Source organism: Typopeltis vanoorti, chromosome 7, assembly GCF_054136105.1.
Source record: "Typopeltis vanoorti isolate ZY-2024b chromosome 7, IOZ_Tvanoo_1.0, whole genome shotgun sequence".
Lineage (NCBI taxonomy): Eukaryota > Metazoa > Arthropoda > Arachnida > Uropygi > Thelyphonidae > Typopeltis > Typopeltis vanoorti.
In genome coordinates, this window is record NC_143555.1 from 95,543,730 (window position 1) to 95,562,687 (window position 18,958).

Genomic DNA, 18,958 nt, shown 5'->3' on the forward strand with positions numbered 1-18,958 from the left:
ATCCTCTTCTAGTTTTGGCAATAGCCAGATTGAAAAGAGGAACGGATCGACAAATATTTAAAAGGATTTCAAACAGCATATGAGTCAATTCTACTCCGCAATCAGCTGTATATGATAAAAAGGACAAAGTGCATCTTATGGAAAGGGGGGGGGGGTTCTTACACATTATGTGAGGATTTCTTGCCATGCCATGGAGAGGAGGGATAATCTTTTCCATATTCTAAAAATCTTATAAATAATTGGATCCATTATCAAAACGACAAAGATATGTTCATGTAATGTAACATAATACGAGTTACAATTTCACTACTTTTTTGGGGGGGTGGGGGTGGGAACACGGACTAAAACAATTAGAACTAACCTAACATAGTTCATCTAATTCTCACTTATTACTTAACAAAATCACACTTATTACTCTGTCCACCATCTATTAGTCCCAGTGATATTGCATACTGTTTTATATAAACCGGTAGAGCAGTGTATTATGTCTATCAATTGTGTATGTTCTTACGGCTGGTTTGTGGGATAAAGAAGACAAGTTTCCGGGAGGAAAAAACCCTGCCACCACCACCAACGTATGAGAGAGGCTAAGTGACCTTCGTCTTAAAAGCTATGATAAAGTTCTTCACATCCTGGATGGGATTTAAATCCAACCACAGAGCATCGTTTGGTTGCAAGTAAATGGAGTTCAAACCAAAAGGTTCGAACTCAAGTATTGTTTGGGATAAATCTCAAGTGTGGTAATTCCGAGATCGAACTCAGTTTTCGCTGCACCACGCATGACAAACTCAAATAATTGGAAAACATTTTTGGTAGGAGAATATTATTTAGCAGAGTGCATCGTCCGAAGTATGGTGTGAACATGCTTCTTGTTTGGACTGACTAGCACTTTTAAAATCTAATAAATGTATATGACTGTTAAACAATAATGGTTTTTTTTTTTCCAGGAGAATTTTTGGTACTATATGAGAAATTACACATATTATACACATAAAAAATAAAAATTTCTCAGCATTAGTTAATTTTGTCAAATAAGAATAAAATTAAATATTTTCTAAAACCTAATTGCATCTTAAATAATTTTAAAAAATTTAGTCTTTAAATTAAAGATTTCTTTTTTTTTTTATTTATTTATCAATTTATTTTAATACACCTAATTTAATTTTGCACAAATCTAATGAAATAATGATTTTCGATTTGAGTTCGGGTAGGGGATGTTTGAATCGACCGTGAGATGCGGTGATTAATTCATTCAATCCAATAACCTTGAAGGGTAATGGATGGCAATGCTGTAGCCAATGAAATTATAATTGAGGCTCGGCTATTGCTGTTACCCTCCTGCCATGATCAGAGCTTTAATAGCTCAATAACACCTTATCCCTACACTGTCCTTTACAGATAACGGGGAATATGAAAAGCATTCTTGCTTCGCCCCTTTAAGCCAGTCCTTATCCTTATAAGGACTATAAATTCGGGTAGGGTTGCAGACTTTCATCCCAACCGACTAGGTCTACCAGGATATTCCAGGTCTATAGGTCTACCTACTGATGATGATCCAGTTTGTGAGGAGTGCCCAATCCAGCGAACCTGAAAGAGAGTTGCATGTTCCAGTCCTGCTGCCTTGGTGAGAATTTTTTTTTTTAGTTATTTTTGTCCTTTCTTTTTGCCTTGTGCCTGCTTGTAGTCTTCCGTCTCTACGTAGTGTAGCAGGAGATTTCTGCAAACGGGGAACGCTTGGCCCTTGTTTAAAGGTCTATCCACTTTTTCGGGACTTGATTCATAGTGAGATATTTTTCTCTCTTCCAAATGACTTCATTTCAGCCGCGAGTGAAGACCCTCAGTATAGAGGCAGGCGTCAACGTACCGAAGAGGAAGTTAGCGAGAGCTCTCGCCGACATAGTAGGGGCACAAAAGATATTTGGTTTTACCCCTTATGGAGCAGGCAGATACCAGGTAGTTATGAAAGATATAGAAACCAGGAATAAGTTAATGGCAGGTATAGAATGTGAAGGGAAAAATATCTATCCCTTCGTAGTAGGAAGTCTACTGAAGACACTACGAATAGAAATGTTCCCTGTAGAATATCTCGAGGAAGGGAGTGAGATAATAAAAAAGGTTTTCTCAAAATGGGGAGACGTACGGGACGTCAAAATCACCAACGATGCTGACTACCCCGAATGGAAGACTGGCGAGGTGACCTTCCTTATGGAGATGAAGGCCGAGGTCCCCAACTTTGTTTTTCTAGGCTCTGCCAGGGTAGTAGTCAACTACCCTGGTGTAAGAAAGCAATGTTTTCGGTGCGGATCACTGGAACACCTAGGTGCAGACTGCCCCAAGAACAAATGCAGGAACTGCATGGCGGCAGGACATGCCCTAGCCCAGTATGAGGCACCTTGCCTGAAATGTGGAAATACAACCCACAAGGTAGATGTTTGTCCCAGCAGGACACAAGCAGAACGAATAGGAGGTGCAATATCGCCAACCCCAGCAACCACTCCAGTAAATAAATCTGAACCCCAAAAAAAGGACGACATTCTAGTTATAGGCAAAACAGCAGAGGAGCCTAAAACAACGGAGCTGGAAGACTCTCCAGTCATTCAATCCCCAGCTATCGTGACAGTAACAAAAGGAAATCAAGCCGCCACCACGAAAAACTCAGAATGGAAAATAAAGAAAAAAAAAAGAAACGTAACGCAAGGAAAACTCGCATCGAGACGGAAGAGACCACAGAAGCAGAAGAAATGGAAGCCAGCAACAACACAGAAAAAAGACCAATCAGCCCTGAAGAAGGAGAAACGAAGAGAACAAAACCAGATAACAGATGCCCAGAAGAAGTATCTGACTCTGAGGAAGAGGAAGAAAGGGAGATCAGAATAGAAAACCAAGAAGAGACTGAGCAATCAAGAAAAAGCAATATTACCTCAGCCGAGGAATCGGAGGAAGAATCCATCCCCGCCGTAGACGCCCAAAGGGTTCTAATGCGTTTAATCCCAGAAGACTCCGAGGTAATCCTCCAAAGGGCAATCGACAAAATAGGAGCACCTATACTCCTCCTCACAGGTCCTGAGACCATAAGCTTCGAATGGGGAGACCTCTATATAGAAAGATTAAGTGAACTAAACCCAGCACAGCTAAAAGGAATCCCTGAACTAAACGAAGAAACGGAAAGGAGGCTGTATAAAGCTCTTCACCAAATAATAAATGGCCGGGAAAAAACAGTAGCTTCTCAAATCTTACAGAAAAATACAACAAAAAAAGAGTTAAGGGCAAACTAAAAACTTGTCCTCCTTTCAGGACCAACTAAATACTTAATTCTATTGTACAACTTATTGGTTCTCTAGTCCACTAAGGAGGGGGTAGACCTGAGAACCCGGGCTGCGAAGGCTTACGTCGAGGCGGTGCAGCTCCTTGTGGGCTGCATCACTCGGGCCGGGTTCTTCCCCCAACTCTCGGTTCTCTGGTTGATAAAGTCCACCTGAATACGGATCCCGCTATCGGGATCCGTATTCAGGTTTTTTTTTTTTCCAGTTGTAAGGCATAGTTTAAGAATAATCTAAGTTCCGAATTTTAACAAACATTTTTCTTTATTTTAGGGGTTACGAGATGACGTCTCCAGACACCTTGATTAATGTAATCTAAAGTTATCTTTTTCGTATAAAGTGAAGTATAAATTTTAAGTTTTTTTTTTTTTAGAACAGGTGTAAGGAGATTATGTTTTACAGACCTTTTAGCCACAACCTCTGGGTTATACAGCTAAACAGGTTGACTGAGGCCTTTTTTTACCTCCTACTATCCTACTCTACCTTTCTTTAACTTCCCCTATTACTACCTGCTGACCCTCAGCAATCTTTATACTCCAAAGGCCGATGATGAAAGACATGAACTGCCATTCTACCCATTAATCAGACAAGCTTCCGGCTATCCCCTGGGGTGAGATTCGAGAGTTTTGAGTTCGCTCTCTTAAGGGAGCAATTTGAATCTCCGGGGAAAGTGTTCTCCGGCACGGCCCGCTGAGGGGCTTTGTCGGTGAATGATTTTCTTCGGAATTTGAGCGGTTCTGCTTGGTGGTGGTGGAGCCCGTCACTGAGTGGAACCAACGCTGAGATGGACGGTCTTTCACCCACGAATGAGTGGCCTAGGGATCGTCCGAATTTTTAGAGACGGCTTTACCTTTAAATATAGCAAGCTTCCAGTTATAGTGAACACGACTATCACAAACATAAAAAACCCAAGGCAATCCTGCTCTCAGCAGAACAGAGCTAACTCCATAGTTCACAAAGTGCGAACATAAGGCTCACAACCCCCCCCCCCCATCAAGCTTCTCGACACAGACAAAGGGGAAAACAAAAAGCATTTTATGCTTCACCCAGCAAGCCAGTAACGTTGTTGTTGTTGTTGTAAATTGTTGTAGTTTGGATAGGGGGAGAGAATGATTAATACCCTTGGAGGGCAATGAATGACAATGCTGTAGCCATTGAAGTTCTAACTGAGGCTCGGCTATTGCTGTTACCCTCCTGCCATGATCAGAGCTTTAATAGCTCAATAACACCTTATCCCTACACTGTCCTCTACAGATAACGGGAAAGATGAAAAGCATTCTTGCTTTGCCCCTTTAAGCCAGTCCTTATTATAAGGACTATAAGTTTGGATAGGGATAGCGAATACCCTTGGAGGGTAATGGATGGCAATGCCATTGCCAATGAAGTTCTAACTGAGGCTGGGCTATTGCTGTTACCATCTTGCCAGATCAGAGCTTTAATAGCTCAATAACACCTTATTCCTACACTGTCCTCTATAGATAACGGGGAAGATGAAAAGCATTCTTGCTTCGCCCCTTTAAGCCAGTCCTTATAAGGACTATAAGGATAAGTTTATGTGCATGAATTGAACTGTGAAAAAAAGTCCTTTTTAGGACTTCCAGGGTAACGAATGGCAATGCTGTAGCCAGTGAAGTTTTAACTGAGGCTCGGCTATTGCCGTTACCAAGCCATGACTAGAGCTTTTAGCTCAATAACACCCCATCCACACAGATTTTTTTCATTCAGATGACGGGATAGAGAGTCAAGGACTCAGTCCATCTCCCAGTTCTTTAAGAACTTAAGTTTGTGTACAATATAAAACTAAAAATGAACTATGGGTTCATTTTTAAGCAATGCTTGATAATAAACATTAACAATAATAAACATTATGAAGCAATGGCAATATGAAGTAGCCACTTCTGCTAGGAAAATATTTTGTGTGTCAAGTAAACATTGTTAAGTGATAATCAGAACTTACTTCTAAAAACGAAATTATTATTATTATTATTATTATTACATTTTCACGAAGTGCAATGACTCATACGCTGAAGGCCATTTTACACCTACCATAGTACTGCACAATTCAATGTCCTTACTATGCTATCGAGTAGCCACTACATTGTATTTTTTTAATCTGATGTATTCTCTAGCCGATTTTCCTGTTTTATGGAATGAAAAACCTAGGTTAAAAGTAACTAACTAGTCTGAATCGTGGGCATACAAAGCTAAAGTAAGTTTTAAATATCAGAAATAATTATATTATAATTATCATATCTATATAGATTTTTGTTGATAAAATATTTTAATGTTAATATTAACTCTACATTATATCCTTCAGTAGACTCAAATCCTAAATTTTTAAGCCTGAACAACTTATTTCCAGAGTAATAACTGCTGTTTTTTTTTTGTTTAAAAACTATGGTTGCCATGGTTACAAAAACAAAAATAATAAAACAGAAACATATTTTTTACCTTGCGTGGGATCGCTGGCAGAAGAAGTGTTGAAACCGCTGTTCTTTAGTATTTCTATTAGCTCGTATCTGAATGAAGAGATATCTTGTTTAATTTCATTAACATCATCTTCTGTAACCCCTTGATTATCAGCCTTCCTCTGCTCTTTTGTTATATATCTTCGAACCAAATTTCTCATAATGGTCTGTTTGAAAATAAAAATTAATAGATTATTGGTAGAATGCAGTTTAATACTCTTCATGATTAGTGCCTACAAATATTTCGTCTAATTAAACTAATCGAATCTTTCTAATATCTTTTAGGAATAATGTCTTAAATAATTTAAAAATTAGGCGAACGATTAATATCAATTTAAAATCAATGTATAAAAATTACTACTACTATAATAATAATAATAATAGATACATTTCTAATAAACTAACACTTACTTGATATCTAATATCTCTTGCACTCGCCTGCTTGGCTTTACGCTGTCAAAAGTAGTTTTTGTGTTGATTATTATTATTATTAATTTTGCAAAAAAAAAAACAAAAAACAGATAATGATTATTTTAAATTTTAAAATTCAATAAATTTTAAATATTTTAATTTACAAAGAATTATACAATTTAAAAACTTAAAAAAAATAATATGCAATTTTTTATGTATTGAATATTTCAGTAAATATAACAGCAAACAAACATTATGTCAAGTGAACAAACTGATTTTTAATATTAACTTGACATTAAGCATTTAATTATATTATATTTTAGCGATTTCACATACCCTAATGGTTTTTAGATGTTCTTTTTTCAGTGTCCTGGAATTGCTACAGAATTTTCTGTAAGCCCATCGTATCAGATAATAACAACTTTTTGGCGTTGGAATAATGTTAAAAGGAGGAGGAACTGTTCCCCCATCCTCGAAATAGCTCATCCATAACTTACACCTGGCAAACTTCCATTCAACATCCGCATGTTCCTATAAGCGAATAAAATGCTCTATTTAGAAATCATTGGAAAAAAAAACTGTATAATAAGGAATTAAAAAAGAATATTTAACCAAGAATCAAGGTAAAAAGATAATATTTAAAAATATTTTAAAATAATTATTTAAAAATTATGCATATATTGATAGCAATAAAGAAATTATAATAACACCTTTATTATTTTTACAAAATTTTACATTAAATATTTCACTAGGAAACTTTGTTAAGTTCAGTTTATTGTCCATAGAGGGAGCTACTTACTGATATCATCTGATAGGAGTGGTTCATCATTGCAATCAGCAAGTTAAGTAAAACGACAACATTGATGACGCAATAAGATCCGAACATTAACATACCCCAGAACCTGGTATAACTTTGTATTCCTGATAGCTCAAAACTGTCTAGATCTATAAGTCCAAAGCTTGCCCAAAATAAAGTTTGAGACGATTCGAATAAGCTGAAAATAAAAGTAATTCTCAGAATTAATTATGAATTATATATCAATTTATCTTCAGATTATGGATTAATTTTAATTTTATTCTGAGTCATTGATTTTAATCTTTTATAAATGTTTTCTCCTCAGATTACGCAGCAAATTATATTTAATATAGCTATAGACACTCAAATAGCCTATCATGAGAGTTAAGGTTAAAGGTCATTATCCAACATACACTGTGTGTCGTGAATTGTGATCTCGTACTACTGTCTGAAAATGACATATCAATGTACGATGACAATTATCCATTAACGAGCTATCAAAACGCCTTCCAAACATCTGGAGTTCCTGTAGTGATATTATTGTACATTAAAGACAACTTCACAAAAAAACTGTGGCTGGTTTCAAAAGTTTGGCATTAACTAATGGAATAAAGTTCTAAGACTGTTTTGACCTTTGATGAAAGATAGCACAGTGAAGCGTAAGAGGGGAAGAAAAAATCCACACAACCACAACAAATCACAGCAGTATGGGATTTCTCCAGAAATCATTTATCACGTCCATCTATCACCGTAGCAACATTAAGTATTCTAGTAGCATCGCATGCCTAGCAAGCCACATCTGTCATTAGTCACCGAAGCCAATGTTGCTGTCTGTTAGGAGCGTGGCCTGCAACGAAATATACATGTCTCTCCCATTGTTAGGAAGGCAACACACACAGGACTTAAAAGGCAAAATCTCTGAGAGTAATATGGTGAATTTTGAATGCTTTTAGTCTACTACAGTCACTATATAAATGTATGCTTTATTAATTTCATGGAAATTGTAACTTGTTTAATATTCTCTAGTAACAGACTGGTATTCGCCTTTTAATTATTTGTTAGCATTGAAGGATTCCTATTTCAGCTCTGATATATGTCAAACCAGAACAATGATAGATACCAATGCTGCGAATACATAATTGACTAGGATCAAAGCTTTCGTCGCCTACGTTATTCATGTTTAAATTATTTTACTAATTTAAAGTTAGTTTAATTAAAAAGTCAGAATTTCGAATAATTAATTTAAAATTAAATTTTAACGTGGTAATACTTCGTATAGAATGTCAGACTTGTAAGTTGGTTGAAACTTTTCAAATTCATATTAATTTTAAATTGATAATTTTTTTTAAAAAAATAGAATTAAATTAAAATAACTTCCAGATAGTTTTTTTCTTTCATAAAAGTTCTAAAAAAATTAAAATGTAATTTTTATTAAATTACGATATTCAGTTACCGTAAGTATTTAAAAAAAAACACTATTAATATTTTTGAAACTAGAAATAGAGTAAAGTAAAATGAATAAATAAATAAATAGCAATGAATGAAATAAAACGATATGCCTTTAAAATATTAAGAAAGCGAAATAAAAATTTTTAAATAAAAAAAAAGAAAATTCCTGCAGAATAACAATAATTTATTCGATTAAAATTAAACATAAAATTAAAAAAAATAAAAGAACGTCTTTAAAATGATAACTACATTTTTCAAAAAAAAAAACAAATAAAATCGATATGAAAAAACAACAACATAATAATAATATTATTATTATTATGTGAGCTCTCTCCAAGGAGTCCAAGAACTCATCGAGGGAGGACACTCCACTTCACTGAACCTACTGTCATGACTGAATCCTCCATCTACACACAACGTCACGAACTACCATCATTACACAACGCCATCTACCGCTGATCAATAACATTTTTTAATCTGCAAATTGTGTAAATTCTGTGGCCAATTTGCTTGTATCCGGAATGAAAAACTCAAGTTTTCCGGATGGGGAAAAACCTACTAAAATCCTCCCCCCCCCCCCCAAAAAAAAGTACAAGATAAACTGATTTTAGAATAACAATCGACTTTTCTTAAACTGGAAGAATTGGGATTTTTTAATTAAATTAAAATAATATCCCTTTAATCAATATTCGTTTATTATTGTTTCATAAGTTCTCATTCTAATTTAAACATTCTGTCTCTAACACTATTCAAAATTCATGTTTATAGTTCAGAAACACTTATCTTAGGAACTAGAACTCCTTTCAAAGATTTTCTATAATCACTTCCCAGGATTTACTGCTATTGGGTGCGTATTCCGATTATTTATGGACGAATTGTTCATTGGATTAAGAAAATTTCCTACCCGCTGAATTACAGGTTTTAGTTGTGTCACACTGTCCTATTACGAGGGATAAATGCAACGCATTCCGGGTCAAAATTCAAATGACCAACGCTTTGTACTCTTAATACAAAATTCCTTTCCGCCAAGAATTCAACTGCTGCAGATGACAAACGACCTTTCCAAATAGCACTAAGCTGTTGGCCATTGGACTGCCATCCAATAATCTCCCTCCTCTTTGTTTTAATCGAATACCGATCTGAAGGCCCAAATTCACAGTACACTAGAGTTCAATTTTTTTTAGATGTGTTGAGTAGGCAAAGGCAGAGAGACAAAAAAAGTAGCTGAAGTACATTTTAGGGGTTTGTGTAGTTTACGAGATGGGAAACAGAGTACTTGAAGTTCTTTTGAAAACTAGTATTTTAAATAATTTTGAAGTACTTTCTAAAACTAGTACTTGAAGTACTTTTTTATTTCAGAAGGGGGGAGAATATATTGTTTGATGTTACAAAATCAGACAAAGCGAACGATCATAGGAAATTAAATGTTACCATTATGGCAACCTCATTAACGATTGAGGGAGTAAAAGTGAAATTTTCACAGCATTAATGCGAAATAGTTTAAAATAAAAGCATAAAAGAGAAAAATTATGAATATTAATAAAATTTGTGAGAAATATGGACTCTAATAACTTTAAATTATGAAATGTAACAATACTGAAATAGCTTGAAGCCATTCCTCATAGTTATGTACTGAAAAAATGGAAGAATATACATACACTACTACCAATAATTGTTCGGACACTTTAGCAATTTGCAATTGATACCAGCAGGCGAACCTTAATATTGGGTATGTACACTTTTGGCTTTGATCACCTCCTGTGTCCTTTGAGGGAGGCTTTCCACCAAAGTGGGGCAGACATCAGGTGGAATTTGTCCCCATTCCTTCATCAAAACAGCACTGAGTTCAGCGACGGATCGAGGACGTGCTGTTCTGGACCTCAATCGCCGCTCCAATTCGTACCACAGGTGTGCGATAGAGTTGAGGTCACGACTCTGCGCACGCCAGGACAGTCGTTTAACACCATCTCTTCATACCATTCCACAACAGCTGCAGCTTTGTGGCATGGGGAATTGTTGTCTTGATAGTAACACGGGTCCGTTCCATAAAAGCTCCACAGTGTAGGCATCACCTCCATTTTCCAGAATATCAAGGTACTGAGCTATCTTCATGGAACCACGACAACGATCAGTGCCCTCACTCCAAACCATCTGAATGCACCTCACACCAATACTCCTTCACAACCAAACTTTACTGTGGGTACAACACACTGTGGTAACAAGCATTCACCAGGCTGCCTCCACACCCACAACTTGCCATCAGACTGGAAACAGGTGAACCTTGATTCACCGCTCCAGAGTACCGTTTACCAGGACAGTCGTTAATTGTTAATTGTCCAACACCAAGCTAGATGGGCCACCTTTTTCGTTGTTGTTTTCGGCTTGTGTGCAGCTTATAGCCGATTTTTGCGTGCCACCCATTTTAACACCCTCCTATCCCTGTCAGTCATTTCGGTGTCAGCCCTGGGTATTTTTACTGCACTAGTGATGCCAGAACGTTTCCATTTGTTGATCACATCGTTGATTTTGGATGCTCCAGTTGAACGGCAATGGCACGTATGGACATGCCAACAATGTGATAGCCCACCAGGGCCGGCCTTCTCTATAAAGGAGCCCAGGTGCAAGAAACCTTTTGGGGCCCTAAAATATTTTTCAAAGGTAAAAATTAAAGAATTCGAAATAAACGTATTGTAAAACCTCTTATCTGCGAATGATTTTGGCACAGTAAAACAAAACAAACAATTCGAAATATAACAGGTTAACATAACGTTTACTGTTAATACAAAACAAAAGTATTAAATAATTAAAATAAATAAATATTTAACACAAACAAAAGTAACCTGGCTCACCAACTAGCGCACAAAAGCCATTTACAATTAATTATTGTTTAAATTAATAAACAAAATAAATAGATTTTTAGGGGCCTAGTTTTACTAACACGTATATTGCTTAATATGTATTTATTTAAATATGCGATTTTTTTTGCTATGTCATTAATCATTTCCGAAAAATGACAATTTTTGGCAATTTCCTATTCGATGCTTAATATAGCAAGTGCATTTATGCGTTCTTCGCACATACTTGACCGAAGATAATTCTTTATCAATTTTAATTTGCTAAAAGAACGCTCTGCACTTGCTATAGTAACTGGTAACGTAAAGAAAATTTTCAATACAGTTAGTACATTTGGAAATAGTTCATTATAACTATTATTTAATATATATTGCAATATGTCTTGCGCGTTATTTACATTTTTTTGTTCCAAGATCAATTCTCGTAACAAATCAATTTCCTGGATTAAGTCTTCATTTACATCTTTACTATAATATTTTACAAAATCCCTTGAGCGGTTTTCTAGTTCATTTTTTTCTAATGTTTTTATATCAGTGATTAATTTCAAACAAGAAATAACATTGGGTATATTTTTAAATCTCTCATCTATTTGTACAGTAACAGTATCAATCACAACGTTGAAAAAGTGACATCTAAATTCCTCTACCAGGTTTAGTAAAACTTCATCTTCTACTAGTTCGGAAAATAATCTTTTTCTTTTTCGAATTCTTTTTTCAGGGAAGTCTTCGGAAATATTAAAGTTTCGTGCTATCATTTTTGCGTCGTCTAAAAATGTGTTAAATTTTGATCTTAAATTTTTGATTTCATTTTTAATTTTATTCACTAAATTAAAAGCAGAGTCAAGAACAATTGTTTTTGCTTGAAATAGTTTGTTGATACTATTAATTTTTGACAATATTGTAAACCACACCGATAAGCTTAAAATAAATGGCATTTCTTGTAATGAATCTAGTAGACTTTTAGCTTTCGGATACTGCTATGTTATCGTTAATTGCACCAATAAATTCTTCTAAGGCATTATAAGTTTGTTCAAACTGCGTATACACTGCTTTGACTGCGTCTTGGCTTCCCATCGAGTATCACATAATGGTTTAAGCGTAATATTTAAATGCTTTTGTATAATTTCCCACCTTTTTGTAGATGCAGAAAATACGCAGTATAAACGTTGCAATATTCCGAAAAATGTTTTACAATATATACTACTGGAAGCAGCATCACAAATTAAAAGAATGTGATAAGCAAGGTACATAAATTGAATGAGGGTTTAAACTAATTATTCTAGATTGTACGCCTTTATATGTTCCCTTCATATTGCTACCGTTATCGTATGCTTGCCCTCTACAATTCATAATATCTAAATCAAGCTCACCTATTCTTTTTAAAAGCGAATTTGCTAGTCCTTCACCAGTCACAGCAGTTACTTCAATAAATCCTATAAATGACTCATTTATAGTGAATTTTTTGTCTACAAAATTTACATATCTAATATTATTGAAGTTTGTTCCTTGCGAGAAATATCAGGAGTACAATCCATTTGGATTCTGTAATATATGGCTGCTTTTATATCGTCTTTAATTTTATTAAGGACTTCATTACCTAATGCAGCAATAATTTCCTCTTGAAATCTATGCGCCAAATGATGCACAATTCGTTTTGTCGTATTTTTAATTCTGTTTACATGATCCATTAGCACAGGATCATATTTACTTAATAATTCTATTAAACTTAAAAAATTTCCATTATTCGGCGTTCCTATTGTTTCATGGGATCCTCGAAATGACAGATTATTACTCTAAAAATAGAATTACATCTACAATTCTTTGGAATAGTAATTTTAGACGTTCCGTTTCTTCATTTATATTAATTTGATTTGTTCTGTCAACAGCCGAACATAAATTAAGCCTTTTTAGTAATTCTTGCCAAGCAATAAAAGAATTAAAGTGACCAACAGAAAGCTCATGATCTCGAATTACAGATGACAGTTTTCTCCATTTATTAAAACCATATATAAATCGTGTTGATTGATCATTTCCTCTTCTTTTGGAAAATAATACACAACAAAAGCAAAATACTGAGTCTTGAGCTTTTGAGTAAACTAACCCAGCTGCGAAACTGAGTTTCACCATTTGGCGTTTTTTTTTTAAATAGGACGATGTAGAAAATGATCTACCTTCAACATTCTTAACGAATGCGTCTTGATGATGTTGTTTAGGTCCGGTTTTAACACAAAATAATCTAAATTTATCAGTTATAATATTTGGCCACAAACCTGGATCATTTATATTCACTTGATCACCATCGTTATTATTGTTTTCTTCGTTATTTGCTGTATCCAAAATGTTTATATAATCAGACGCGTCTTTTTCGACGAATCCCACAGTTTCTACATTTTCGTTGAAAAGCTGTGTAGCTTGTTTAGAGTTTTCTTCTTCAGTTGAAGTTTGAATCGCAACTGCTGAAGTCGTAGCAATTTCGTTGTCAGATTTATTTTGTAGCCATGAAAACAAATCTACTTGTGACTTTTTGAGATTTTGCTTTTCTTCTTTTTTCTTTTCTGCTGATTTCCTTTTTTGACACCCAGAGGGATACTTTTTTGGCATGGACCTTATGGGTTAGGCTTTGCCTGTCGAATAAGTAAATAATATTAAATATTTTTATCCCATGAATTAACAAAAAGTTAAATATGTACATACTTTTTACAATATTACAAAATTTTAGAAACACTCAAGGAATGTGTTTATATTTTTCGTTTGTTTACTTCAGTACATCAGTTTCACCCTTATTACTATTAACTAAGTTGAAATTAACGTAGTTGAGATCTAATCACGTGCAGACAACACTTCATAATTCTGAATATTGATAATACATTTCACATAGCTTTAAAAATAACTTACCGTATTTACTGGAATATAACTGGTTCTTGCGTATAACTCGCACCCCTGATTTTACTTTGCGAAAAAAAGAAATTGAAAAGTTTCGCGTAACCTCGCACAGAAAAAAAAAAGTTTAATTACGTTCACCTCATGGCAATAGTGACTCGCTTCCCGTGGCAAACCACGCGCCTTCCATACTAGCCAATACGTCTGCAGACGCTCGTAAAATCAGGTTGTTTTATTGTATAACTGATATATAAGGTACAAACATTTGCAGTCTGTGTAATATATTTCTCAACAAATAGTGCAATTAGAGACAGCTGGGATAAAGGCACTAACTAATGAATCGCATGTCCCTTCCCCCCAAAACTATGCTATTTAGCTGCAAGCAAAACTATATGCTGCACTGGCAAACTAAAAACTAGATGTGTGGGAGTCTGTCCCCCCCCCCCCCAGCTCAAATGCAGAGCAACAATAAAAATCAACAGAAAGTGTTAAAATTCGTCAACGTGTTAAAGCTAGGAAATATATAGTGAATATTGTTATGGCACTTTCAGATATTGAATTTGGTTGAAGAGAATTAGCATTTCAATTCAAAAATTGTCTGCTAGCTTTTATTTTTGACTCGCGCGATCTTTTGTTAATACCGCATCAATCATATATGCACATATCTTTACGGAAATTTGCTTTTATATCTAATAAGTTTAACATATTAATTGACAATAAATACTTCCAATCCATATTTTAATGACTTATGATTTAATAAAATCCAAATCCAAATACACTTTAGAAAACGGATACGTTCTTTACGAAACGTGAAAAGATATATCAAATGATGGTAAAGGAGTCACGCCACGTCTGGATGCCTGACGAATAATGCAACAACTGAACTGGACAAAACTTGTACATCAGTATATCGCGGAGATATACTGATGTACAAGATGATATAGATGGAGATATAGATGGCTTAGAAATAGGATGTTTGTTTCTAATTTTCTTATTACTTATTATTATGAAACAGTTGGTAGAGTTTAATTAATTATTGCATTTTTATTTGGTATAGCTGTACTTAATAAAATTGTATGATATTAAGTTAAAATATGTGTCAGCGAAGATGTTTGAAATGTATTTTTTTATTTCATTATTTTTTAAGATGAGCCCTGGGTTGACGTGCCGGAAAAAAAAAATCATTGGCGTGCCACGTTTGGCAGGCATGTTAAGGGTCGTCCACCCCTGCTCTAGACTAACCATATATAAAGAATATAATAAATATTTTTTCAACGGTTTCGATAACGAGTGATATAAATGTGTAACAGATTAGAAAAAAACTAATGATGAATCAGGCATTTTAGGGTAAAAACGAAATCGTGTTTGTTAATTTTTATACACTGCATAAACGCATCAAAAGAGTTAAGCAAAAACCCTAATATAATAGAGAAACACAGAGATATTATTATTTCCGGGGGCCCTAAAATCCTGTCGATGAAATCCCTTTAGTTATAAGCAAAATTAGAAGAAGAAAACAAATAAAAAAAATAAAAAATACGTTTCCGCAAATGTGTACCGACTGTGCCCACTCGATCGTGGGGCCCGAGTGTATTGCACCCATCGCACCCCCCCCAGATGGCCGGCCGTGCAGCCCACGATGACACTTTCTCGAAGTCACTGAGTTCACGTAGTGTTGCCATACCACCTGTATTCAACTGCTACGATGAAATACTGCTTCCTACTATCTCGACACCGGTTTTATGTAATTTTATTAACAAACCTGGAATGTTCCATGACTTTAAATAACAGGGGTGTCCGGACAATTATTGATGGATAATGCAAATCCCAATGTAAATCCCACATTCTGTAACCAAAGAATTCTCTTTCCCCGCTCCCGAGTGTTATCATCTATTTATACTGTTTAAAAGTAAGCTCATCTTTTCAAGTGCCAATCTACACAAATAATAGCATATTATATTATTATTATTATTATTATTATTAGTAGTAGTAGTAGTAGTAGTCTTTACCAACTTGGCTAAAGCATTCGACACACTCATACATGAACCTTATTAGAAAAGCGAAGACATGTTGAAATACGTGGTCTTCTGCACACACGTGGTTTAGAAACTACCTTCAGAATAGAAAACAATTAACACTGATCGGGTCAGTCCGTAGTAGAGAGTTACCAGCAATCTGCGGAGTGTCACAGGGATCTGTTCTCCCCCCCCCCCCCAAAAAAAATTCTATTCAACGTCTATATGCACGATATTAACCAGCTACGTCTCAAAGGCAAGACTTTCCAATATGCATATAGATGTTGAATAGAACTGGGGAGAGAACAGATCCGTTTGAGCTATGCTTGCATTATTAGTATCCATCCATAATAATACAAGCATAGCCCAAACAACCATGCAACATGACATAAATCTGCTCACTGACTGGTTCCCCCCCCAAAACTCCATACACTTAATCTCTGATAAGACAAAATTAATTATATTCAGAAATTCACCGAGTCAACCAGATGATAATAAACATATAACCACCCAATCCACTTTCCAACATTAAAAAAAAAAAACAGAACAGCAAAACCACTACAATCACTCAGATTGAAACAATACGATACCTTGGAATTTATTTCCATCAAGAAGTGAACTGGAATAGCCACATAAACCATCTACAAAACAAACTCCGAACAATAACTGGCAAACTCTACAGGTTAAAAGACATAGTTCCCACACGCCTAAAAATACTAATATACGAGGGTAGTCTGAAGAGTTCTCTGCCTCGACCATAGATGGCAACACTATCGGCAAGAGATTTTTTTTATAAGTTGGTACATCTGTCATAAGTATCCATGTGAAATTGCAAGTCATTCTATCCAATAGTCTATCTTGTACAGCTGTCTGAAGCAAAAGTGTTGTCTGTATCCCTTGAAATTGATAAAATTGAGGATCGTACGGTTAAGAAATTCTTTGTAAAAGAAGGTTTAACGCCAAACGAAATTCATTCGTGTGTGTGTGTGTATATATACAGGGTGTCCCAAAATTCACGCAAGAAGTAATTTTGATAGAAAACACAGGTTTTTAATTAAAAAATGTAATTTCTTATTGATTCATAAAGTATACAGTATAGGGTTATGCATGGAAAAGCATATCGGGTAAATGGCCTCCACGGCTTTGCTGGCACATATGCACTCTTTTGTCGAAATTTCCCATGACCGTTTTGCATAAATGTGGCTGAATTTCGTTGATACAGCGCTCAATTTCCTCCTTCAAGGCGTGGGTGGTCGTGGGCTTGTTGGCATAAACCTTAGATTTCAAAAATCCCCAAAGAAAAAAGTCCAACGGCGTTAAGTCACATGATCTGGGCGGCCAATTCTGATCACCAGAACGGGAAATTACACGACTAGGAAATGACTCATGCAGTAATTGAATTGTTTCTCGGGCTGTATGGCATGTGGCACCGTCTTGTTGAAACCACATGTCGTCCACATCCATATCTTGCAATTTAGGCACAAAAACTGGATTATCATGTCGCGATAGCGAACACCATTAATTGTTATTACCTTACCAGCCGCATTTTCGAAGAAGAATGGACCGATGATGCTTCCAACCCAAAATCCGCACCAAACAGTGACACGGTGTGGATGCATTTGTTTCTCAACAATCACTCGTGGATTTTCTGAATCCCAAATGCGACAATTTTGTCGATTAACGAAGCCATCTAGATGAAAATGAGCCTCATCGCTGACGATGATTTTGTTCGAAAAATAATCATCCACCTGTTGTTGTTCCATAATCCATTCAACGAACTCTCTTCTCTGTGTGTGGTCATTTTTAATAACCTTGAACTGTCAGCTATCACGCTGTCTTTTTTTTCTCGTTGGCAACACTTTACCGCACAAATGGTAAACTTGTAATCTCCTGGAGATTACAAGTTGTTTACTTGTAATCTCCTGGAGATTACAAGTAAACCCCCCTTGAAAAGCATAGCCGTGCTCTTCTCCTGAAGAGCAGTATATCCTACAGGAGACATCTTCCTGTTTAACACCAAAATTCCTTGGAAAACAGAAGTCAGATACCTTGTGTACTGCTGGACAAAAGCCTAACCTTCAACCACCACATCAAGGACTCGTGTGCAAAGGCATCAAAAGCCATCTTCCACTCTATACCCTAATAAACAGAAACAGTAAATTACACACAGAATCAAACTGCTCCTCTACAAACTGATGATTCGTCCTATAATCACATATGCTTTGCCAGCATGGAGCCACACTACTGATACTAATATCCTCAAACTGCATCGAGTGCAAAACAAGCGCCTTCGTATGATTCTGACCGTCCCATGGTTTGTCAGAGCTGTTCGATTTCATCGGGATACAGACATTTTCTATATATACTCTTTCCTCCAGTCTCTCGCAGCAAAGTATTTCCTACAAACGTCTACACATCCGAATCCACTGGTGCAACAAGCTGCTGACTATGATGAAACGGATCGGTACAAACACAAAAGACCTAAAGCCATCCTGATTTCAAGAAATGATCTATAATCCCCTTGCCCTCTTTGGGCGAGCATATTGCTCTTAAACTTTTTTTCTTCACTGTATCCATTTAGACAGCGAGGAATATGAAAAGCATCTTGCTTCACCCTTGGAGTCAGTAAAGTTGAAGTTGAATAAACTCACGATTGATAGAGGATGAAACCCAGGGTAACAGATAACAATGAAGTTTTAACTGAGGCTCGGCTATTGCCGTTACCCAGCCATGACCAGAGCTTTTAGCTCAATAACACCCAATCCAC

At 35.7% G+C, this 18,958-nt stretch overlaps 1 protein-coding gene across 1 annotated transcript in view; it reads right to left on the bottom strand.

Moving 5' to 3' along the window:
• LOC150104881 (transient receptor potential-gamma protein-like) overlaps positions 1-18,958 on the bottom strand; it is a 350,865-nt gene that overhangs the window by 27,011 nt on the left and 304,896 nt on the right. The window contains exons 11-14 of the mRNA XM_090396037.1: positions 6,999-7,194; positions 6,536-6,730; positions 6,200-6,241; positions 5,772-5,955 (exon numbers count right to left, since the gene is read on the bottom strand). Of these exons, the coding sequence (XP_090252163.1) occupies positions 5,772-5,955; positions 6,200-6,241; positions 6,536-6,730; positions 6,999-7,194 (617 nt within the window). The remainder of the gene's footprint in view (positions 1-5,771; positions 5,956-6,199; positions 6,242-6,535; positions 6,731-6,998; positions 7,195-18,958) is intronic.